Source organism: Pleurodeles waltl, chromosome 8 (genome assembly GCF_031143425.1).
Source record: "Pleurodeles waltl isolate 20211129_DDA chromosome 8, aPleWal1.hap1.20221129, whole genome shotgun sequence".
In the NCBI taxonomy this organism is placed as follows: Eukaryota; Metazoa; Chordata; class Amphibia; order Caudata; family Salamandridae; genus Pleurodeles; species Pleurodeles waltl.
This window is the reverse complement of record NC_090447.1, coordinates 811,342,179-811,368,115: the sequence shown is the minus strand read 5'-3', so window position 1 is coordinate 811,368,115 and position 25,937 is coordinate 811,342,179. Positions and strand designations below refer to the sequence as shown.

The 25,937-nt window shown below is 41.6% G+C and overlaps 1 protein-coding gene across 2 annotated transcripts in view; it reads left to right on the top strand.

The window, feature by feature from the left end:
* The window catches only part of PCCA (propionyl-CoA carboxylase subunit alpha), a 2,021,650-nt gene that overhangs the window by 801,463 nt on the left and 1,194,250 nt on the right, over window positions 1-25,937 (top strand). For both annotated transcript variants that reach the window (XM_069205070.1, XM_069205071.1), the window contains exon 10: window positions 19,334-19,436. In XM_069205070.1, the coding sequence (XP_069061171.1) occupies window positions 19,334-19,436 (103 nt within the window). The remainder of the gene's footprint in view (window positions 1-19,333; window positions 19,437-25,937) is intronic.

Genomic DNA, 25,937 nt, shown 5'->3' with positions numbered 1-25,937 from the left:
GTCACCCCACATTAATTTACAGGTCTTTGATTGGTCTTCATAATTGACGTCTTCAGAGGTGGCACATCTGGCGTTACTTCATATTTTGGCATTTCTTGGCACATCTTTTGGGTCAGCAGTTTCGTTGTTTACCGGTCTAAGTGACCTTGTACATTTCATTAATCTACATTTGTTTCAATTCATTTCTAACTTTTAAACCAAGGCACCGAAGATGCGCTTGGGAACGGATTTAACATGGTTACATTCATCTTCAAAGTTCGAAGAAAAAGAACATTTGCAGGGTCATGGCCCCTTGTGAGTCAGCACACTGAAAAACAGAAAATGCATTTAATATGAGAGCCAGGCAGCTAAACTGCAGCTCACGCTAACTTAAGGCCTATGAAGATTTTCAATGCAGATTCAACAATACGAACGTCAATATAAGCTTAATTAAACATAACATAAACATTTTATTCATCATTATTAGTTTACGTATACATTGGTGGCCACTCTTCGTGGTCACAATTCAAGTGCACATTTAAGCAAATCGCTATTATTATAGTTTTCTATGCACCATCATCACACATTAATATATAGACATTTTGTTTTAATATAGGTCATGTAAGCTACGCTCTCTCAGTCCCTCCTCTGATGACGCTCGTCATCACACAAACCTTTCCCTTTAACCTTTCACTTTAATTTTTCACTTTACGCATAATGCGCATTTCAACATCTTGTCCCTTATGTGATCTTTCCCAAATTTCATTGAACATTTTCTCTCTTTCACTTTCTTCATTTCTCCTGGTTCTTTTGGTCCAATTTCTTTTAATTTTATCATTAATTTTGCATGCTCCCCATAATCCTAATAGACAGGCCAGAACAATTAATAGACCCCCTAGTATTTTTGCAAGTACCCCATTCCAAATATTGGTAAACCAGCTTCCCACTCTAGCAACTCCTTTTCCAAATTCCTCCCACACTCCAAGTTCCTTCAAGTCCTTCAAATCTGCACTATCTCTAGTTAGGTTAGTAAGCATACCTCTAATCTTCTTACTATTATCTGGAATGAATTAGCAACAATGACGCTTGTTGAGCATCTTGCAGACCCCTCCACTCTTTGCTAAAAGAATGTCTAAAGCAAGCCGATTCTGAAGAGTCATAGCTCTTTCCGCAGCAAGTTCAGTATTCATCAGTAGTATAGCCCCTGTAAAATTTGTCAGCATGTTATCCACAATAGTAGACAACTTTAGAATTTTCATGGAATTCAAGATAACCCCTACTGAAGGGATTATAGCTCCAAATATATCACCAATGACAGCAGCCACTGATTCTTGTTTTTGTCTAGCATGTTGTAATTCAGACGTTTTAGGTATCTGCTTTAAGTCATCAATCTGATAAATCTTTGGGAAAACTATCCTCAAATAACATGTCCCATACCATCCCTTAGGGAGATGGTAATAAGCATTAAGCCCACAGATATAATAGATCCCAGGGATCGCTGGATCCTGTCCATTCAACACAAATGTCCATTTACTCTGAAACAAAAACACATGTCTACATTCACTCGTACCCGCAAACAATTTGTCCTGCTCAGATTTTGGCCTATATATACAAAGCCTACCTACATGTAATGCATCTATAGCTAGTTTGCCTTGCATTTTGATTGCGGTGTAAGCATAATCATTTGCATATGTGTGTTTTTCTAACCCTTTTTCTAATCTTTCTTTTAATGCTTTGTGTCTATCATCAGTGTGATCTAAGAAGCTTTTCTCTACAGGTGACAGCAAACAGGTCAGATTGTTGCGATGTGCATAAGCAGTTCCAAATGTAAGCGTCGGTTCAAAGAAACCTCTAACTATTCTTATGTCATGCTCTTTAGCTAGTTTGTTCAGGAATTCAATCACAGGCACAAAGGAAAACACAACATCCAGATTTGAATAAAAGTATTGCACATGCTCTTGATTATAGAATCTGGTTAGTAGCAAACTACAACTAATCCCATATATTAATGGAAGGCTATGATAGGTGACTGATGAAGGAATCTTTGTACACACATAACAGTCTTCCGCATCCATGGTCTTGACATACTTATTCAGCAAGCGATAGAAGACATTAGTAGAAAGTTCCCCCTTTGAATTAGTCCACTTATGCAAGTGTCTTGCATCCTGCTCAAACCTTTCCCACGGTGTTAGTGTTGTAGTCTCAGGTTTTGAAGTAGCGTTAATAGTTTTCTTATCTAACCATGGCATTCCCACAATCACTCCCACAATTATTACTGCACACACAATACCTATTATAAGGCTTAACCAACCACACACCTTACTCTTCTTGTTACTACCTCTATTATAAGCCATGTCTGTATAGAATCAGATAGCAAAATAACAATCAACTTGAGGACGATATAAAAACTTTTTTTTTTTCTCGCTCTTGGCGTGTATTTACAGCGTTTTCATTCACTCCAGAACCCTTTTGTCAAATCAGGTTAGCAGCTTGTCATAATCAGATTTCTCAAAGTCAAATCAGGTTCTAATGTCGCATCCGGTAATTTATAAGTCTCTTTCTTTAGTTTTAATTTTTTTTTTTTTAACAAAGTCTTTTCTTTTGATTAGTTCAGGTACCGTAGTATTGGCCTGCTACTTCTGGATCAAAACAGAATGCTAGGAATTCTTGTTGCCATTCAGATGTTGCAGCATACGCCCATTTAGGACCTGTGTACCTTCTATTTGCGATTCTCTTTCTTTTCAATCTGCGTTCACCTTGCAGTTCTCCTTCACTTAGATCTTCCACTCGGGATGCATCAGTTTCTTCAGTTATTGTTTCACCTGGTATGCTTCTTATCCTTAAAACTGGTTTTTCTGGCCATTTATCACCATTATGCGTCTTCTTTCGATTTGTCTTTTCAGGACGCTGAACAGCACCCTCCTCTTGTAATATGGTGTTTTCGTTTGATGGACCTACAGCTGGCTCAGGGGATGCCGGTACACTCTGATCTCTTTCTATTATTTCCCCTTCTTCTTGATATGTAACGGGTTCGAGTTCTAACCCGTATCCGTCTACTTCTGGGAGAACCTCGCCTTGACTTAGTTCTCGTGCTGCCTCTACTGAGATAGGCACTCTGTCACCTCTCTCGAACTCATTCACTGTTTGAGGGACAAGGCTGTTCTCAGTGGGCTCTCCTGCAGTCTCAGTTCCCTCTTGGCTGTTTTCTGGCCCTGAGATTTCCCTTTCTAGAACTGTTGTGCCGGAAACTTCAAGTTCCTCATCAGTTGGACACATTACCTTCTTTGTATGACTGGCATGTATCCAATTTGGAACGCCTGCACATTTCACAGCAGTAGTTGTTGTCAAGATTACTTGATACGGCCCTTTCCAGCGCGGCTCCAAACACGTCTTTCTCACATGCTTCTTGACAACCACCCAGTCACCGGCCTGTAGGGTGTGACCTGGATCTCCAATCAGTGGCAATGTGTTAGCCTCTACCTGGTGAGAGAAAGAGCGAATCACATCAGCCAAACCTTTGCAGTAGTCCAACACCATATCATCTGTGATATTCACTAGAGCATTTGCAGGCACTGCGGGTAACCTCATAGCTCTGCCCATGAGGATCTCATGGGGGGATAGTCCCGTCTTCTTATCAGGGGTGTTCCTCATTGACATCAGCACTAAGGGTAATGCATCTGGCCATTTCATATTGGTAGCTACACACATCTTTGCCATTCTTGATTTCAGAGTACCGTTCATTTGCTCTACTAGTCCTGATGCTTCAGGGCGGTAGCTACAATGCAGCTTTTGTTTGATGTCTAGTGCGGCACACAAAAGTTTAATCACCTCATTGTCGAAGTGTCTGCCCCTATCTGATTCTATAGAGACCGGGAACCCGAACCTGGGTATTAGTTCCCTAAGTAGCAGCTTTGCAACTGTGAGACTGTCATTTCTACGTGTGGGGTAGGCTTCAATCCAGTGACTGAAAACACACACATTCACCAACACGTACTTTAATCCGCCACAAACAGGCATCTCAATGAAATCCATTTGCATCTTGCTGAATGGACCACCAGCTCTCCCAGTGTGGCTCAAAGTTACCACAGTCCCTTTTCCAGCATTCATCTGTTGACAGATGATGCACCTGTGACAGGTAACTTCTGCGGCATGCCTGAACTTTGGGTTAAACCAATCGATTTTGAATGACCTGATCATCGCATCTCTCCCGAGGTGAGCCTGTCCGTGATAAAGCCTTGCGAATTGTGACAGAAGACTGTTTGGCAAAACTAATTTCCCCTCTTCTGAGACCCACAAGTCATGAGCCCTTTGTACACATTGCATTCTTTGCCAGGAACGTTTTTCCTCTTTGCTAGCACAACCCTGTAGTGTCTTTAGCTCATCTAGGGTATCAACCACCCTTAATGCAAGGTTCAAACATGTGTCATTTTCAGTTTGCTGTAACAATTCCCACTGTTCTTTGAACAATATACAGTTCAATGCGCAAAACCTTGCGGCTTGATCTGCATAACCGTTTCCCATGGACACAAAGTCTTGTGACTTAACGTGAGCATTGCATTTCACCACAACAATTTCAAGAGGTAACTGAATCGCATGTAACAAATCCTTAATTTGTTCGCCATTTTTCACAGGAGAGCCAGAAGAGGTCATGAAACCTCTCTGTGACCACAGTTGGCCAAAATCATGTACAATTCCAAATCCATATCTGCTGTCAGTATAGATAGTGACTCTCAGATTCAAAGCTCTGTGGCATGCCTTAGTAAGGGCAATTAATTCTGCCACTTGTGCGGAAAACACTCTTTCGAGCCAGGAAGCTTCAATGATACCAGCTATGGTACATACAGCGTAACTAGCTCTCAGTGTTCCGATGGAATCTCTCAAACAAGACCCATCAACAAACATAATGCAATCATTTTCCTTTAACTGTGTATCTTGAATATCAGGTCGTGGTTTGGTACATAATTCCGTTACCTCAAGACAGTCATGCTCAACTTCTTCTTCATTATTAACTTCAGTATTCTCAGCAGTAAGTAAAGTTGCCGGGTTCAATACAGTACATCGTTTCAGAGAAACATTTGGTGACCCCAGTATAATTGTCTCATATTTGGTAAGTCGAGCATTTGTCATGTGCTGAGTTTTGGTTCGAGTCAACAAAATTTCAACTGAATGCGGAACCATTACTGCTAGGGTGTATCCCATCACTATGCCTTCACATTGCGTAAGGCTCTGACCAACTGCTGCAACTGCGCGCAAACAATCTGGTAAGGCTGCTGCAACGGGGTCCAAGGTAGCTGAAAAATATGCTACAGGGCGATTTGCACCTCCATGGACCTGTGTCCACACAGACAAAGAACAAGCATCACGTTCGTGACAAAACAATAGAAAAGGCTTCGTGCAATCAGGCATACCCAAAGCTGGTGCCCTGCACATGCACACTCTCAATTCCATGAATAACTCAAGCTCTTCTTTGGACAAAGCTATGGTATATGGCTCATCCTTGATCTCTTTACCGGTCAGTTTTATCAAAGGTTTTGAGATAATCGAGAAGTTGGGTATCCACTGGCAACAGTAGCCCACCATTCCCAAAAACATTCTGACATCTCTCTTTGTCGTTGGGGGGTTCATTTGCAAAATGGCTGTTATTCTTTCCTTTTATATTCTTCGGGACCCTCTTTCAATCAGATGCCCTAAGTATTTCACCTCTTTCTGACAGTATTGCAGCTTCTTGGGTGACACTTTATGTCCGTTTTTCCCCAAATGATTCAGTAAGGCAATTGTGTCATATTTACAGCTATCCCTTGTCTTGGATGCAATCAGCAAGTCATCAATGTACTGCACTAGAGTCGAGTTAAAAGGCAGTACTAAGGATTCTAAATCCTTTTTCAATATCTGATTGAAGATGGACGGTGACTCAGAAAACCCTTGGGGAATTCTGCACCAACTGTACACCTTATCCAGGAATTTGAAACTGAATAAAAACTGTCTGTCCTCGTGAAGAGGTATCGAAAAGAAGGCTTGTGACAAGTCTATAACGGTGAACCACTCAGCATCACACGAAACCTGAAACATGATCACTGCTGGATTTGGCACTATGGGGCAACATTTTACCACAATCTTGTTTATTTTCCTCAAATCCTGCACAATTCGGACTTTCCCACAGGGCTTTTTCAGACCCATTATCGGTGATTACATGGACTGCTCAACACTTCCTTCCGAACTCCCTGTTTCAGAAAATCTGCAATTATTTGTGACACTTCAATAAGAACATCTTGTGCCATATGATATTGTGGCACCTGGGGAAACACTGCATTTGGCTTCACTTGTACTTTGACTGGTTCCACACCTTTTATCAGTCTCACTTCCTTTCCTGTCAAATCCCACACTTTCTCTGTCACAGTTCCTTGTAACTCGACAGGTAGGTCAATCATTGTAAGCATCGGAAACAAAGTAATCAAAGGATAATCCTCATTTGCAGTCCCTGTCTCTTCCTCTGAGAACTGACCTTCATCTCCTTCATCATCACTGTTTGTCTGTACTTCGATTCCATCATTGGAACAGGTAATCAAGCATTTTGTCTTGCACAGAAAGTCTATTTCCAGTAGGGATACCGGACTTGAATCACAGACTACAAACCTATGCAGTCCCTGGAAGTTGCCGATCTCGACCTGCACTTGGATCTGTAATCGGGTTTGTCAGGTACTGGTTTGCTACTCCGACCACCCTTATGGTATGCCCCAAAAGTGGTAGTTTCGGAACCTCCGCACTCCTGACTGTAGAGCGTGTAGCTCCGGTATCAACCAAGAATGAAACCTTGTGACCCATTACCTTTCCCTCTACATAGGGTCGCCTCTGATCTACCTCTAGAGACGCTGCAAGCCTGCACTCTTCGCTATCTGAGCTGTCATCCGACCACTCCTCATTCATGCCATTTTCACCTCGTAATGGGAATTTCTGTACTGTATTATTTTGACTCATTACCTGACCTGTGACCTGTTGAGGAAGCATCACCTGTTGCTGTTCCATTGGAGCCATTGGTAATTGCATTTTCTGTCTAGGTACCATGGGAACCTGCTGTTGTACTTGTTGCATTTGTACTGGCTGAACACGCGGCATTTGCATCTGCTGCATGGGCTGTACCCCTTGTATCTGTACCAAATTATTTTGGAAGTTCGGGTTTTGATGTCTTAGTTTTGGACCTCTTACATTTTGCAATGTACCGACATTAGTGCTTTGTTGAACGACACCATCCTGTACCACATTCGGGCACTCCCGTTTCCAGTGCCCCACGCCCCCGCACGCGTGACATGGTGACATCTTTTTCATCCCTTGTGTGTCATTTTGAAGCACAACAGTATTTAAGTCTGGACCCCCGATTAACAAACCCTCTGCCTCGACCTCTCGGTTGCGCCTGAAACACACCATTCATTTGCGGTTGCTGCTGTATCATCTGTTGAATTCCATTTCCCAGTATTCCTGCCTGTGCAGCCCTTATCTGCATTACCATCACTTTCTCCTTCAGCTTTTTCTGCTTCAGCTCAATTTCGTCTCTACAGTATTTCGCATACTGCAACACCTCATCAATCGGCTTCGCTTGCCAACAAATCAAATAATTCTTAATCATCTGACTGACCTCTGGTCTCAGCCCTGCAACTAATCTGAACACGAGATGGTTCATATTTTTCGGCTCAATGGTCTCAGTACCACTGTAATGTTTGATTGCTTTTAACAACCTCTCATAATAAGCATGAATTGATTCTTTTACCTCCTGCGAGGTCCGGTTGATTTTCTGCCAATCAGTCACTTTCGGCGACACCTTTTGTTTCAAAAACTCAATCACCTTATGATAGTATTTCATCACCTCTTCAGAAGGTGCTCCAGTCACCTTATCTCTTGCCGGCTCCTTCGTCGGCCAGTCTACCCCTCTTTTGCACTCAAGCCACAAATCAGGCGGAACAATGATCTCAAATAAAGTATTCAAGTCTTCCCAAAGACACTTTGCAAGTTTCACGAACTTGTCGGTCTGCTGATACCACTCGATCGGTTTCTCCCTCAATCTGGGATAATCGTAAGTAAAAGATAGGATGTCTCCTCTGGACCATGGCACATGAACTAAAACACCACCAGCTGTTTCTCTCATGGGTAGTATTTTTACTGATTCTGTATCGGGTGAGGCTTTGGTCTGACTCGACCCTGGACTGTCACCTTTTTCCTTATCTCTTTTCTTTGCCCATCTGCCTTCCCGTTTTTCTAATGCACCCCAAATTTGCGCAATTTGCAATAGTTCTTATAAATGCGCCTTCATTCCGGCAGACCTCATGTGCTCAAAGTCTTTTGAATCAAAGTCTAATCTGTAAATTCTTTTCAAATGTTTAGTGTTCTCAATGTCAATATTGTACTTGTCTGCTAGGTTTGCTAATCTCTGATGCACCTTGCCCACTTCTTTGGTAATCTTAGGACACAGGAATCTCAGTTCTGCTTCGGTGTACGACTCTAATCTGTTTACCCCCATGGTTCTGTCCACTAGTTCAGCAGCTTCCGCTCCCAGTCTCACAAAATTCAGGTAGTCATCTTGCCCTACCTTTTCCTGTTCTACTGCAGTCACTAGTCTTTTGTGAAGCATAAGTCTTTTCTAGCCATTCATTCAGCTGTTGCACTGTAAAACCTTGCAGTGAAATGTTACCTGCATGCATCATTGGCGACTGTGAAGGGTTCGTACTTATCATTTGTGGAGTTAAAACCCCCAGCCCTGCCTGACGCATTGCTTCCAAGGGTGCTTCTACTGGGCTCAGGTCTATTAAGGACCTCGGCTTTTCAACTGCTTGTTCTCCTGGGGCCATTATTTGGGGAGTTCCTATGGACCCTCCTCTTATTGCATCTTGGGTCATTACTCCCTGATCACATACGCCAGATTTACCTTGTGCATATAATGGCACTGGTGGACCGACAGTAATTGGTAATGATATTGCAGCAGGTGTCTGACCTGGTCCCAAACTCCGTGGAGCAGTAACTCCATAGGTCTGTCCAAAGTACCCGGTACAGGTACTAATGGAGGACCAGCTACTGGGTTGTACCCTGGTATCAGTTGTGGTTGCGGTTGGGGCAGTAATTTCGGAGTTGACTCAATCTGCACTAACCTCGATTTTGTATATATCGGGTCTGGTGGCACTATCAGATTTGTAGTAGTCTCAAGTACTGGGACGTCTGGATAGATTCTCTGTATCTGCGGTGGAGTTTGCAACTGTATCTGCATGTCTGGCGCAGTGGGTACACGGACACCATTCTGTATCGAAGCCGTATCACTAGCCTGTACTGTATCAGTAACTCCCTTCTCCTGCGTCTGGTTCCCAGGACCCACGCTAGTGCTTGGAACACTGTCGCTCACTGCATAAGGTGGCGGGCGATCATGTAATAATCGGTCCATGAATTCTTCATCGTCTGAATCATCTTCCTCTTCCCAAGGTCTCTTACTCTCCTTAGGCTAGAGTCCTTGTCTGTTTTACAGGAGGCTTTCTTCCCCTGTGTCTCTTCTCCCTGAGCTATTGCTGGGAACAATTTTAATCCGTCAACAATTCCCCGTCTCCACATTTTGTTCTCATTATCCCACCTAGCTTCTGCATAAGATTTTTCTGCCCTTTTTAGTCTCCTCTGGAATCTTTCTTGTCTATGTTTAAGAGCCATTAAGTCCCAAATCACTAAAGCCTCGTATTGAGCTGGCCTCGGAGGTGGTTTTTGTGTACTTAACATCCACCTTAAATTCTCTAGTACCTTTGGATTGAATGTCCCATGTTCTGGAAACGATAAACATCCCTCTTTCTCTATTAATTTGCACCACTGTTTCATCCATAAACAAGGCGCGACACCTTTCTCCTCCATAACTATGTAAGCTGGAGTACCCTCAGGCGGTGTAGGCTCCCCATCAGTTGCCATAATATATGGGTCTCCTTTCAGAGCGCTCTTAAATACCTTGACAAAATTCATTTTTGCGATTTTTCTCTTATTTGTTTTTAATCAGAAAGTTACTTAGTTCCCAGGACACTCTTCACCCACCTTTCTCAACCTAATGCCTCTCAGCCAATCCGTGCCTGACCCCTCTCGACAACTGGCCTATCTCAGCTCGGCACCACTGACGTCACACTCACACATTGCAGCTGGCAAAGTCTTGCGGCTTGTCCGCCCCTCACTGAATTCACACAAAACTAATGCAATTATTGCGAGCACTTTAAATGACAATACAAATCTGCCGGTTTACTACAGGAAGGGTAACTCATTCGCTTCAGAACTTTAGAGATTTCACTTGAAGCCTCGCTGCTACTCTCTCCTTCTCAGCTCCCGCATACGCAAGCAGAATTCGACCCGCAAATCCTACTCTCGACTTGTCAATGGTTCATCCTAGTGCACTTTAGAACTTGCCAAATCTCCATCGAAGGTTTCACACATACGTTTTGATTCAAACTCGACTTGTCAACCACGCCCGATTGACCTATTAAACCGCACAGATTACAACATAAACCCAAGTGTCTTCTACACTTGTCAATATACTCTGGAGTCTTAGACCACGACGGGTCTGTACAAAACAACCAACCACGTGGATAATTTTTTAGCACAAAGCGCCACACTCATATGAAGTACGCTGACTTCCCTACTCTCATACTGCGGAGTACGCCCACTCCTACTAAAACAACATTTACCTGACCTAGATACACACAAACCTCATCAATCACCTGCAAAAAGGCTTAAGCTGAGCAAGCGCAAAACCCTATACCACACACGCTATGACGCCGAGAACATTCCCAACTCACTTAGGCAGGCTCCGAGATCCCGGGAAAGTCATGGTGAATTTAGAAACACATCATATTTCCAATTTGCATTATCTCAGAAAAACAAATTAAACAATGATTCTCCGTCCTAGGGCCCCAAAGGGCCAAACCGTCGCTCTGCTACCAGAACTGTTAACGTGTCCCTTTATGTTAATTTATTACACATTAGAACTCGTTTAAGGCCAATGAATCTTTTGAACCAGTTGAGAGATGCCGTAGGACGCGATAGCTAATCAATATGTCTATCAATAGATCAATAATGTCATCAATATTTATCACAACGATACATTTCACTTTACTCAAAGTCATTAATCAATTTGACGATACAACCATGACCTTCCAGCCATGAATAACCACACCAGTTTAATATAATTTTAAAGAATTTATTCCCTATTCATTACAATCCACGAGCAAATGGGTTAATCTCAATACCAAGAAGCATAATAACATAGTCACGATATGGCAGCTGTGATAAGATTTCATTAATGCGAGAATCACAAACATCAGAACATAGCACGGCGTGAACATAGATCAAAGTATAACAGAATATTGATATCACGTCAGTTCAACAAAGCATAGTCTCAGTCGATTGTCTATTTGCGTCAATTTGGTAAACACCTGTCCTAACCACTGATTAGCATTTGCATGTTGGGCTTCATGCAAAACAAATTTAGAACACCAATTTGGAAAACATCTAGCTATGGGCTCTGTCAAAAGCAAGCAGTTGGTACCTAGAAAGGAAAAGCAAACAGACAAATTACAATTGCATTGTCATAGTTACCCTCCAAGGATTAGGTCAGCGCACAGGTTCAGTCTTCGTCTTCAGGACATCAGTCAAATCGCCATCAGTCAGGACTTAGCTAAAGGGACACTTCCCTCATATGGAGGAAAGTGTAAATGGGTTGTCTATGGATAAGGATGGTTTTCAATAAGTCTCAAGTCACCAAACAGAGTGACAGAGTTTCTGGATAAAATCAGTAGCATTCCCTACCTAATTCTCTCGACCTTTCTGTGACATGAGTTTTTATCCCTTTTTCGTAGTACATTCCCCCAAAATTCTATTGGACATTTACTATACCCCACTATCTTTAACCTACCAGATTTAACATTTGGTAATCCCAATTGTCACCCCACATTAATTTACAGGTCTTTGATTGGTCTTCATAATTGACGTCTTCAGAGGTGGCACATCCGGCGTTACTTCATATTTTGGCATTTCTTGGCACATCTTTTGGGTCAGCAGTTTTGTTGTTTACCGGTCTAAGTGACCTTGTACATTTCATTAATCTACATTTGTTTCAATTCATTTATAACTTTTAAACCAAGGCACCGAAGATGCGCTTGGGAACGGATTTAACATGGTTCCATTAATCTTCCAAGTTCGAAGAAAAAGAACATTTGCGGGGTCATGGCCCCTTGTGAGTCAGCACACTGAAAAACAGAAAAATGCATTTAATATGAGAGCCAGGCAGCTAAACTGCAGCTCACGCTAACTTAAGGCCTATGAAGATTTTCAATGCAGATTCAACAATACGAATGTCAATATAAGCTTAATTAAACATAGCATAAACATTTTATTCATCATTATTAGTTTACGTATACATTGGTGGGCCACTCTTCGTGGTCACAATTCAAGTGCACATTTAAGCAAATCGCTATTATTATAGTTTTCTATGCAGCATCATCACACAATATATAGACATTTTGTTTTAATATAGGTTATGTAAGCTACGCTCTCTCAGTATCAATCCCACTTGATCTACATAAAATTCTAAATCCTGCACTGTAAAACCGCTTTGGAAAATACATATTGTCTTTCATATTAGAAATGTCAATTGGTAAGTGGTTATTTGTCACGGTAAAACATTTTCGACATGGCCGGACCCCTTGGATTGTGTACAAATCTGAAATTGAAGACTGTATCAGGCTCCGGCACATCTGACATAACTTTTTATTGGGGATTAAGGGCGTGCTGCCCCAATGCATTTAAGGAAAGGTCATTTAGGTCAGGTATGGTGTGTATAGTAAGGGAACAGCGCCAGAGCAGCAGTGAGAAATGAGGAGTTTTCTAGCTCAAAATGTAGCAGCTGGGCATTTGTCTTCAAGTGGCAATGTCTGCCCTTTTTTGATTTCCATACATAGATAAAACCGCATTGCAAAAATTATTTTCGGTGAGCTTTCATTTTAATCACGATATAGATGTTTTTTTTATTTTTTTTAAATGCCAATCTTATGTTAACTTAAAAGTGTTAATTTATAATCAATATATCTTCCGGATTGCTTAAGCAGCTATGAACTTGTGTACATATCTGGTTACAGAAGAAAAACACTTTCAGCAGAGCTAATCATTTATTAATTAAACGCTTTCGTGATGTATAGATTAGGCAATTAGGCAAATTGATTTTTTCCCAACTGGATTCCCACTGCGGTATTTAATTGGCACGTGCTGCAGTGTATGAACACAAATGCTAACCAGTATAATGCATGCCTTTTTCCACTATACAGTGTCTACTTTTTTTCATTAACATTTTATTTGCATGCTTTAAAATATGATACAGCACATATAAAAAGGACAACAAACATGATTAAATCGACACTTGGCTCCGGGTTCTCCATGTATACTTCTTCAAACTATCAGTTAGCCTAAACATTTTGCATTGCTCCAGCATTTGTCTAGATAGTCCGCACTCCCAAGAGGCTAAATGCACAATTGAACACTTTAATATCGTACTGTAAATGCCAAGGAATTTAAAATTGGAGGCTAACAATTTAATAAGTATCCTCTGATTCGTGGGAGCAGTGCAGGTGCATCAAACAGAATATAGTATAGATGATGTGTGACTTAAAATGAATTAAGAAAGCTCCAACCTTACTACAAACATTTTCATTTATATTCGTCTGCAAGTTAAGTAAAATGTGTTATCATTTGTGTATTTGTTTGCGTTTATGCACTTTTGTGTGTAGTTTTGCAGTTCAAGTCATCAAAAATGTTTAGACCTGGGTCCCCCGGCTTCCAGTAATGACTCAGTTGGGGGTTCCCGGATTCCAATAATAATTTAGTAGAGGTCTCTGGGTTCCACTAATGATAAAGTAGAGGGTCCACAGAAGTCAAAAAGGTTGAGTACCACTGCTCTAGTACGTTGACCATTGCTATTTCCCCCAGGTTGGCTAAGTAGGGGTGAGAACATGTCTTAGTTGCAAATAACAATAGCATTGCAATTGCTCCAGCCCAAATTATTCTGAGAGTTCCACAAATTATATGATCTAATTGAAGGAGATTATTGCGTGCAACTCAGAGATCACAAGTCTGCCCCCCTCCCCTCCAAGGTCTAACAGGACAGTCTCCAGAGGGAGCTGATTTCCAACTTTTACAAGGTTTTCCCTCTGGTATTTGCCCATTTGTTCTGTTCTAGGGAAGCTCCCCAAACACTACTTGGAGGGAAGGGTGTGTCCCACAAACAAGCAATGGACTGAGAAGACTTCACCCAGTGCCCATATTTTGGTTATGTGGGGCCATAGAGCCATTCATTGATAAGTATTAAATAGGCTGCATGGTAACATGGTGTCAGTTCCACCATGGGCATTCTCCCATCGTAAGTGGATTTATAGCATTTTGCCCTAGCTTTTATTGGGGTTCCATTCTGCCAGAGACAGGATCTCCTTAAAGAGGTGGTTTTCTTCAAAGGGGGTCATGGAAGGGGAGACCAGTGTAGTGTCTGTCCCTGGAGATGTTGCAGAAAATGAGGGATATTTTTGGACTATACCACAGGTTCCTTACTATCTACTTGAAGGTCCAGATATTTAAAACTGTGTGTATTTACTTGGACTTTTGCCTGGTCTGTCAGGGTGATGGAGTCTGGTGAGGAGTTTAAGGGGCATACTCTGGATTTGACCCAGTTAACCCTTATCCAAGAGTGGACACCAACATTATCCAGCATTTGCATGGCCCGTGGTCCTGACAGCTGGATATTTCTTAGGTAGACGAGGTGGCTCCTAGCACACAGTTAGGCTTAGTCTTCCATGTTTTGAGACCATCAAAATCCTGTCAAACGTTCCACTAAGAGTTTGATTCTCAGGGCAGTGACAACAGACTTCCTTGTCTGGTGCCGTGCCTAACTATGCGATTTGATTTGCTCTGATAGTATTCCCTCTATCTTCACTCATGTAGTTTGTCCTCTAGACATGTGGGTAAAAAGCAGAAATAAACAATCCCACATGAGGTTATCAAAGACCTTCTCAAAATCGGTCAGGGGTGTTTCCAGTGGTCACCATTGGTACTGAAACATTTGATGGAATAGGTTAAATATCTGGTAGTTATTCCTATTTCACAAGTTAATTCACTATTAAGGGCCCAATTGTTAGATTACTTCATCCTGAAGAGACCCTATTATGGTACACCATCTGGGCTGAGCCAGCAGGATTGACGTCTTGCTATGCGGATCACATGGATCTGTATTTCTAAAGGGGCATGATTAGGTACGCCATGGGCTAATTTACGTGTACCAGCAACTGCTCCAAATTCAGAACTGGGGACAAATAATTAATCAAATCAAGAGAGTTACTTGTGAGGGCCTGAAAGGAACGCATATAGCCTCTGTTTGTAGCGTGAAGGTGTCTCCAAATATCACACAACCCTAAGAGGTGCATATAGCCCATTGGTGGGGCTGGGGAATTTTTGAATGGGGGACCACTTATGTCTTAATCAGTATCCACTAGACCATTGAAGTCTCATCCTACTATTAGCAGCCCTGAAGAGGCTGTTAAATTAGAAACAAACTTAGGCGTTGAAAGAAAGCTTTCAACAGTAGGGGCAGTGCATAAACCACCATCTGCATAGTTGACCTACCCTTTAGGTACCCTGCTATCATGAAATATTGCCCCAGCCAATCTGTTTACATGCGGTTCACTTTGAGTGGATTTATTGCTTGATTAGGATTACTACTCCTCTTGACCATATAACCCTGCCTTTGCAACGTCAAATCTACAGACTGTGGCACTTGCAGTTGTTATTAAGCTGGTGTATTTCTTGTAACATGAGTATGTCAGTACTAGTTGTTTTTGTCATCCTTAAGGACTTCCCCCTTCTTAGTTTAATAGCTCTTAGCATTTTGACGAGACAAAAACAACGTTATGCATACACCTTATTGTAGGATAATGTGCATAATCATAGCATAACCGTCTAGACAATATACATCCATATGAAGGTACATTTTCGAGCCACAAGTTGCAGTATCAGTTATATAGCACACAGATAATTACAAGTATTACTTTGTAGTATTCGTCAGTATAATTGCACATATGGTGGCAGGAAAACCTTCTATCTTGAACTAATTGAATATTTCCTTTTCGGACAGACATGTAGACATGGCAAACAACCTGTTTTACTTCCCTTAGTAAATTAAGTAGGTCAGTGGCCCTTAAAGACATGACTTCTGTCCCTGCCCAACATTGTAGGTGGTGTTACCCTATAGCGTTCGGGGTTCTCCATAAATTGTAGTGTGGTCTGTTGACACTAACAGGCATGTTTTTAGCCCTTTTAAGGACTGCCCCCTCTTAATCTTGTTAAACAACCCATCAACATCCTATGCAAGGCATCTGAAGGCAGTAGGGGTTGTGTGTTTGGGTTGCTAGTCATATTGTGTGCATTCAAGCGTGTACAAACATAGGAAGCAAATATGTTTTTTGAAGCAAACGGTGCCTAATGCAGCTAAACTGACAACAACTGAACATCCTCTACGACCTGCTCCTCACTTCTGGCTAATAAGTAACTGTCTAGTAACAATTGGTGGGCATGGCTGCCTTCTAGTAAAGAGTAAGATCAAAGATGATTCACCCCACCATGTCACTTGTAACAGTTTTCATGAGTAACAATGACCAACACTAAATCATTTCTCAGGACACTGTAATCTCCTTTTACAGGGTTGGTAAGCCAATAAGGAGTGCAGCATGCAAGAAATTAATCTGAAAAAGTAAGTCGGGATGCAAATCTCTTGGACGTTGTCTTAGTGGGGGCTTGTTTGGATGACGCTGAGTCCATAGAGGCATCACTGTCTCTCTGGGAGCTGGCATCTGATCCTTGCAGCGACAGGGATGCATTGGATTCTGAGTGGGAGATGGGTGAGGATTGAGTAGTGACCATGGTCTTATCAGGTGCATCTCTGGAGTGCTGCCTTCACTGGTGCTGTGAAGTTCATCTGGCTGGTGACTTAGTCCAGATGTTTTGTGTCTCCTCCCTAATGGCTGTACCCATATCTCTGTACTTTCAGGATGGTTACCTCTAATATTGCTAAATTTAATGGGGTCCAACCTACCTAGGTGACTTGGGAGAGTCGGCGGCATGAATTTCTGTTGCTCCCTCTTTACAGTCACAGGCTTGCGTTTCTTTTGTCTTGTCTCTGGGTGATGTTACCTTCTTACCAGGGTCTTCAGGCATGTATATCCTGGTGACCTGGGGCCATTAAAAGGCCTATGTGCGTAAGATGGGAACAACTATCATCATGAGTGGCAGCTCTCTGAAACGGTTACTCCTGCGACAAGCAGGAATCAGCAGTCTCAGTACTCCTCTGAAAGGAATAGGCAGTGGGAGGTTTGGTGTCCTCTCTTGACAAAACTTGGAGGTGTTTGAAGCAATTCTGCCCTATCATGTAGTTCAGTAGGTGCTGATGATGTGAACAGTCATTCAGCAGAGGTTCTTTGGGCCACTGATGGGATGGTCACCTTTGTATCTTGACTCACCTACCTTTACAGTCCTTTACTGCTCAATCTTAATGAGGTGACTTGAGCAGTGAGGCTGTTCCACTCCCTCTTGTTTCTTGGAGGGGTGGTCTGGATTTTCTGCTTTTCTCGGGGGATGGGCTCCTTCAATCTTGGGCACTTCTGTTTACTAAAGGGTTGGCTGCCACTTTCACAGCGAGGTTGTTTGGATGGGTGTGATGTACATCTGTTTAAGTGCCTTAGAGAAGTGTAGGATTGCATTGTTTTGGTTGTTTCTGTGGCCTTATTAGTTCACCTTGCCAGGTGCTCGTGTTGTCAGCAGACCCATTAACCCTTTGATTTGGGGCAGAGGGTGGTTTCAGTGCCAGTGCCTGGCTCAGTGGGCAGTATTGTCACTAACTTTTGTATGACAATGCATTGTCTCTTCTGGTTTCCACCATCTTCTTAGATTCATCCATTATCGAACCTGGCAGATCCGACCACAGGGCCTGTTGCTGTTAGTGTGCTTTCCCCTCTTTCTCACTGTCTAGCGCTGCCAGTCAGGCCTTCTCTTGTACTTGTGCTGCCATTTGGGTGCTGTTTAGTTTAAAAAGAGTGGGTGGTTGCCCCAGCTCCAGGGGGATCCTGCAGCCTGAATACCCAGCCTAAATGGATGTCCGGGTTAGCTGACGCTGACTAGTTCCTGTAGTACATCAGTGTTCCCCCTATTGCGAACGATTATTGGGGTCTAAATCAGCTATGGACGTTTCTGACTGTTCCCACTTGGGTTGCCACCTCTGCCCAAGAATGAAGTTGAGTCTTCCTCAGAAAGGTACACAGCATTCCCTCCTGTCAGACAGCTCCCATGCTGCCTCTAGCTGCTCTGGCTACCAGACAGTCTTCACTTGTTAAAATAGCAACCATTGCCTTCAAGCAACATCCTCTGCTGCTGTTCTTTTCTTGCTAAAGCGGGAAGCCACCATAATTTTCACCTGGCTGGGATTTTTAAAATCTGAGTCCCAAGTCTTCCACTCTCAGGCAGACCAGACCTCATCACTGGGAGCCTCAGTACCACATTGCAATGAATTTTCTAGCTGGGATTTTTACAATCTTAGACCCAAGTCTTTCACTGTCAGGCAGACCAGAATTGCCTCACTGGACGCCTCAGTAGCATATTGCAATGAATCCTTTAGACCACAATTTTAGCTAATTATCTGCAAGTAGTGCAGTTCTTACCAGGATGTTGAAGATGTTTGGGCGTGGAGTGGCGCTCCACTAGGGTGAGCCCAGCTTGATTAAAGCTGCACCTCAAAAAGTATCTACATAAGCTTTATCACGTCTTGCATCATATATGTGTGTTCAGTTTAAAATGTGCTATTTATAACCATTGTTGAGTGTGAGGCGGGCCATAACCAACCTGCCACTTGATTATGACACTGCTCTCCTACCTTGTCACACTTCGCGCACAGTTTACTTTTTCTTCCTGCCCCTTCTGGTTTTGCATGCTTTAAAGTTGGCAGTAGAGCTCCCTGGTGCATGCCGTGCCATCTGAGTGTAGTCTTGCATGTTTTGGAGCAAATGCTCCAGTCTGAGATATCGAAGGAGGATGAGGTTGCAATCAGGTGAAGGGAGCAGTTTTGACTGAAGTAATCGAGATTGCACAGCAGTAGTTATTGACTCCAAGTGGTGAAGTCATCTGAGCATACTTTCCAATTCCTAATAATATGTAAGCAATGGGGATTCCATAAGCTCTCATAAATGTAGAAGTTAAATATTTTTGTTAAAATTCAATAGCTCATACTTGTGTCAGTAAGTGTTTTATTTTTCTTTATGTTCTCTTATAGGGAAGGCTTCAGGTTTTCATCGCAAGAAGCAGCTTCGAGCTTTGGAGATGATCGGTTATTAATAGAAAAGTTCATTGACAATCCCCGCCACATTGAAATCCAGGTCTGTAAAATAAAGATATTCTTTTTGTTTTGGAATAGTTTCATATCCCAACTTCTAATTTTCAAAAAGTTTATACATTATCTCCACAAAGCTTTACGTAAAAAAAAAAAAAAAAAAATCTTTTGACATGTATTTACCTTCCACCTTACCTTAGTAGTTGTTACAGATAACATACAGGAGTCTCACTGTTGAATTTAAGCCCCAGCTATGGAAATAAACGTACTTCCATCAGTGATTATTTATGCCAAGGCTCACTTGAATTTTCCATGGCTGTTGCTGATGTGCATACTAAAATTGAGACTTATTGATGATTTTAGTGAGGAGAAAAGCCACTCTGTTTAATATTACCCATTGTTTCAATATTTCAGACTGCAGCAGTACACAATAAAAACCCACTCCTAAAGTTGTCCTAGTGATGCTGTCAAATATATTGTGTAAAAGTGACTAACTCCCTGTACAACACCAATTATTTTTTGGGTGTTATTAGCATTAATTTCTGTGCAGTAGAAATTAAATTTAAATGTAATCATTGTTTGTAACCTCATATATTGGGAATAGCCTCCATTATCTTTTAAATAAATCTGTTTCCACCAGGAATTTAAAAAAAAAAGAAAATCACAAAAAACGACAATCTTTTGGGAAGTCATTTTTTCTAAATGTATTCCAGATGCTACTAATTCAACCTGGAATATATTAATATTTTGTTGTGGAGTGGAGAAAAATATGATTGGTAAAGTATTTGTCTCTGCGATTAGTACAACATCTTGGTTAATTACTAGAAACCTCTGTGGAGATAATCAGTAATTAAGAATGAAAAGAGCAGTTTTCTTAATGTAAATATGCATTTGAGATTTTGACTTCTTCCTAAGACTGACACACTTTATTTACAAATATGCCTATCGCAGTACAGAGTTGTGGAATTCCAGTTAAAGGCAGGTAAAAAATTCTCAGTACTAGTCTTCACTTTTCTCAAGAGATTGAAGCAAAGTCCTTTTAGTTAAAGGACTTTATCATGAAAGGTCCTTTTAAAAGTAAATCAAAACCAAGTATATTAAGTGGATGAAGTCAAATGATTCTTTGTCACTAGCTGTTCGACTTTAACACCAAGCGCATGCCTTATAACTAAATATGTGTGGGCAGGTGGGGATAACAATTTTACAATTGTAAATTTATGAATTTTTCACAGGATTACCATTGTTTTAATAATGACAAGCTGCAAGTTAAGATCCAAGATTGATTGTTGAATAACCCTTTATTTCTTGCAATAGTATTGAAATGTAGTTAATATTTTCTAGCACATACGATTATGTGGGTCCATAAAAACACCCAGGAATCAAATAATTGTGTCAGTGCTAACCCATAATATTTTGACTTTCTTGGAATTCTGTTTAGCATCATATCATCCCCCAAAGAAGGTGACATTTTAAATTTTCCAGACTGAGAACACCTGACCATCTGACATTGCTAATTATGGATTCAATAGAACATGTACACACACTAGAAAATGAGTATTATATTGACATTTCCTACAGACTGGGATATGAAGAGTGTGTTGGCCACTTTGGAACCGCAATCGTTCCTAACTGCTGTTGCCTTACTGTGACAGAATTGTCATAAGCACGAGAAATGGGGCTAGTTCATTAACTTAAGTGCTCACCAAGTTGCATAGATGTGTCTGTTGTCGGCAGTGTCTGGCCTCAAGCTGAAGAATATTGGAGCTGAATGTTTAGCCATGAATCAAACCCATCCAGCTCTAGCAGGCACTATCACACCCAGATACTGACAAAGAGGTTCTTGTTCAGGATCCTGTATTTGTAGCCCTTAAGGAACTTTGGAATTGAAGTGTTCCACTCCGTTATAAAGTGTTCGGTGGCTGGCTAGGGAAAAGACGCAGGCTTCGTCTTCTCATAAGGTCCATGACAAGCTATCAATAAAAACACCCACACTGCTGCTTTTTGTCATCATGTCTACAATTTTCCTCTCGCCATTTCTCAGTATGCCTACTTGACCTCATAAAGTTGGTAATCCTGTCAAAGCAGATCGCAAAGAAAAGTTAATTGTTTCATTTGTGCAGTAGTAAGCCTTCAAGTTATCATGTAGTCTCTCTCAAGATAGACTTTAATGATGTTTATTGTCATTCAGATTTTTATATGGTTTTTCAGCTCTTTGATGTACATCTTGATGGTTTTTTAACATGTAGTCTCTCTCAAGATAGACTTTAATGATGTTTATTGTCATGTCATATTTTTATATGACTTTGCAGCTTTCTTTGATGTACATCTTGATGGTGTTTTTTAGCACTCATTTTTTTTATTTTTTAAATCCATAGGATATGTTGAATCACATTAGGACAGGTTTGACTCTTCCCGAAACTTTTTCTTCTCCATGCCAGTTACCCAGTTCATCTGGGTAGGTAGGAGGGCACATAGCCCTGTGCAAAGATCATTCCAGTGCAAAGTTACATTCCAGGGTTTGTGTAGTGTCTGAACCCTTCCAAAAGTTCATTGTATGTACTTTTACAGTGAGTTTAGCTCTCCTTGTGGAGGTCTACACTTTACAAATTCACTTCACAAGAAAGAAAAAAGGGTGGTTGTACTATTCACTTAGATGATTACTGTTAGAATAAGTAGCGTAATTGCCTCATTTTCATAGGAAGATGCTAGCACCTTCTATGGCTCTTGAGAATTCGCAGCATGCTTGGTCATAGGCCAGTACGTTGACTGTAGTTGCTGGCTAATCAGCTGTCATACGATTGGCAGGTTAGTAGATTGAACATTAGTTCTGTCATTTCTCGATAACCCAGTATTGTCAGGTGATTTTGTTTACTCAGTGGCTGAACATATTTTGTTGTGTTTCATCTCTTTGAATTGATATTAATGAGGGAATCAGTAGATGTTCCTGTGGCTTGGTGTGCACATCTCCATATAAGGATATATTGGAGTTGTTTCGTTGAGAAGAAATACTGATTAAAATGCTGATATGGTATTATTTTTGTTAATGTTTGTTGTGTATTAGGTTTATTTTCCATCTGAATAGTTCACTTGACAAATCTCTTTTGTACTTTTCCTTACTATATGACTCTACTCAGACTGGCTTATTTCAGGCTTCATTGACACACTTATTGTATTCTATAGTTCTTCAATTTGTGACTTTGTTTTATCGCCTCTGCATGACACCAAAATTGGGGTTGCTAGACATGAATTATTTGAATAGTGTTATGTTTTCTTTTGATGGAGATATTTAAATGTAACTTGCCAAGACTGATGGAGGGGACTACTTGCTCCATAAGCCCTGCTGCCAGGAAAGACCGTAAAGGAGGAGAGACTGCACATAGTCCAAGCCCTTACCAAGGGTGTATCCACCTTGATCTGCCATCGCCAGGAAGAGGAAGGGCAGGGCCAGCCCCTTTCACCTTCATTTCTAGAAGAATATTTGGACTAGCTGCTATAATGCTTTTGGATATATTTCAGTTGATTGTGTTTGAGACTCCCATTAGTAGCTTCAGTTTTGGAACTATTAAGAGTTTGGATGCAAAGGCTATTGTCTCTTTTGTTCTCTTAAATTAACTCTCTATGTATTTTTGTGTGTGATCTCTCTCTTTGCTCATTAATCCGGTCTTATGGGGAAAAGGAAGGCACCCCCCAATTGGAGCAGGTGCTCATGAGACGACTTTACTGTCTGACCATGTCCTGTCTGCTCAATCCCTCCCCTTAGCGTCCCCACAAGTCCCATTGAGCAGTGGGTAGCCTCTACCAGGCTACCTTCTGGGGATCCTGGTAGGGTCATTGGATTGCCCTCTTTTCTCCCAGGGCTGTCTGAGGCGATAAAAAGTGGCTCAGAAGGCACCCCATCTTCAAATCTTCCCCCATCCTCCCCCCGACACGAAACTGATGTAATGGAATATAGCTGGCATAGAACCCACAATTGTAGACCCGGATTGGTGCTTCTCGATTGATTCCCAAGATAAATGCTGCTTTACAGATGTCTTCAATGACTGTTAATCTTGATTTGTGGGCATGTAATAGATGTACAAATCCGATAAGAATGGAGAGTATACTTTTAAGAGGGGAGGCTGTAAGAGCAAGATTGATTATATTCAATTGCATGTAAAATTGTGGCCCTACCTAGATGATATGGTAGTTTAATCTCAGACAGTAACCACAATCTCTTGTTTTTAACATTGAAATGTACCAGATTGTGAAAATCGAGATTGGGCAACGTACTACCATTGAACCTGTGACAGTTGTTGTAAATACCTTTAGATCGATTTAGTGGCACCACTTTGAATCTGATAGTGTTTGTGGCAAGATGGTGTATTTGTAGCTGCATTTGAAGTATATAAAAATATTCCTGCTTGCAATATACCTGGCTGAAGTGCATATTTGCCTGTTTTTTCGCTGAGAAACATTTTTCTCAGGGCCACTGACTTCAGAAATCAAATGCAGCCCAAGATTTCACCATGATATAACAAGGAGTGCAGGAAGGCCTATAGGGAATTGTTAGATGCACTTAAATTACACACATAATTGTTCATTTGTAGAGCAAGGGCCCAGTATAAAAGAACTCTAGAGATGAGTAGGAGAAAATGGGATGATGGAAAGTGGGAAGACCTAACAGCAGTGAAGTGCTAAGATAACAAACCTTTTAGCATATTCTAGCTCCTGGGAGCAAATTACACCACTACACAAGAAAGCAAAAAGGGTGGTTGTACTATTCACTGTGAACAAAGTACATCACGTTTATCTGCAAAAAAGTGGATACAGCATTTGGCCGGTCTTTATTCCCCTCCACCCCCTTCTTATTTGTTATAAATCCTATTATAAGAAGGATGAATAATAATGTTAAAGCTACAAGTGGGTAGAGTGGAGGAATATCCTTCTCCCTCCAACATATAATGACCATTAACATTTTAGAGAGGGAGGGGCTCCGGGCCCTAACAAAATACCAGGCAATCTAGATTGTGCTGAACCAGGCGTCTGGGCACCATATATTGACTTATTATCCAACGCCATTATTGCTACATGCCCAGTTTTTTATATGGAGCAGAGATTGTCCTCTTCTTCAAGAAAGGGAATGGGGTGATCCATCCAAACATAGACATACTAGTTTATTAGATAACCTGGAAAAGGTTACTGCAAGAGGGGTAGGTATTGCACAAGCTGCCGGACTGGATGGATTCTAGTCAGAACCTATCCCCTCTCCAAGCAGGTTTTCATTCCAAAGTTAATATAGTTGATCCGCTCTTTCGGTTTGCCCAGTTATGCTGGAAGTATGTGTCCATTCTAACAGAACTTGTATGTGGCATTTGAGACCAAGAGCTACTCAACTTGGTCCCTAGGGTCATACTCTGGAAGTGTTGGGCCTGGCACTTTTTGCAGGGTCATCCCCAAACTTTTTGCCTCCTTCCTCCTATTTTTTCTGACCTGTTTTGCTGGCCTTAGAATGCTGGGAACTTCGCCACTGCTAACCAGTGCTAAAGTCCATATGCAGTCTGTCCTAATTGGATTGGTGAGTGGTTTCCCCATGATTGGCATATTGGATTTACTAGTAAGTCCTTAGTAAAGTGTACTGTGTGTGCCCGGGGCCTGTAAATCAAATGCTACTAGTGGGCCTGCAGCACTGATTGTCCCGACCACATGAGCAGCCCCGTAAACATGTCTCAGACCGCCCACTGCAGGGTCTGTGTGTGCAGTTTTAAACTGCCACTTCGACCTTGCAAGCACACCCATTTGCCAGGCCCAAACCTTCCCTTTTACTACATGTAAGTCACTTCTAAGGTAGGCCCAGGGCAGTCCCATGGGCAGGGTGGAGATGTATTTCAAGGGTGGGACATGTACTTGTGTGTTTACATGTCCTGAGAGTAAGATACTGACAAATTTGTTTTTCATTATTGCAAGGCCTATCTCTCCCAATAGGTTAACATTGGTATTGCCTTGAAATATCTGTGTAAGTGTAATTTCCCATTGGGAGCAGATAGAGATATGGTGTTTGGGATCTCTGAACTCATTATTTTAGTCAAATATTTTTTGGTTAAGTTGTTTTTTAGATGTAAGTTTAAAAATCCCTCTTTTAGAAAGTGAGCATTTTCTTGCTTAACCATTCTGTGCCTCAGCCTGACTGCGGAATACACGTCTGAATCATACTGACTATTAGGCTGTTTGTGAATTCACTCTAGACAGTAACACAAGTAACACAAAGGAAGCTGAAGTGTGTCCTGCATAACCCTGGTGGCTCTTACTGGACTAGAATGGACGGAGGACCTGACACTTGCACCTGATTAGGGCTGTGTCTGTCCTTACATAATATAGTCTCCATCCCCCTGGAGTGTGTCTCGGGCTAGGACAGAGAGAGGCAGGTTCTTGTGGTGCACTTCAAAGACTTTTCTTTGACGTTTGCCTACTTCAAAGGTAGAAATGAGTGTAATTATTGGACTGCTGACCTCATAACTTCAGAACCATTCTGGATCAAACAAAACCTATGCCATGGAGACATGATGAAGAG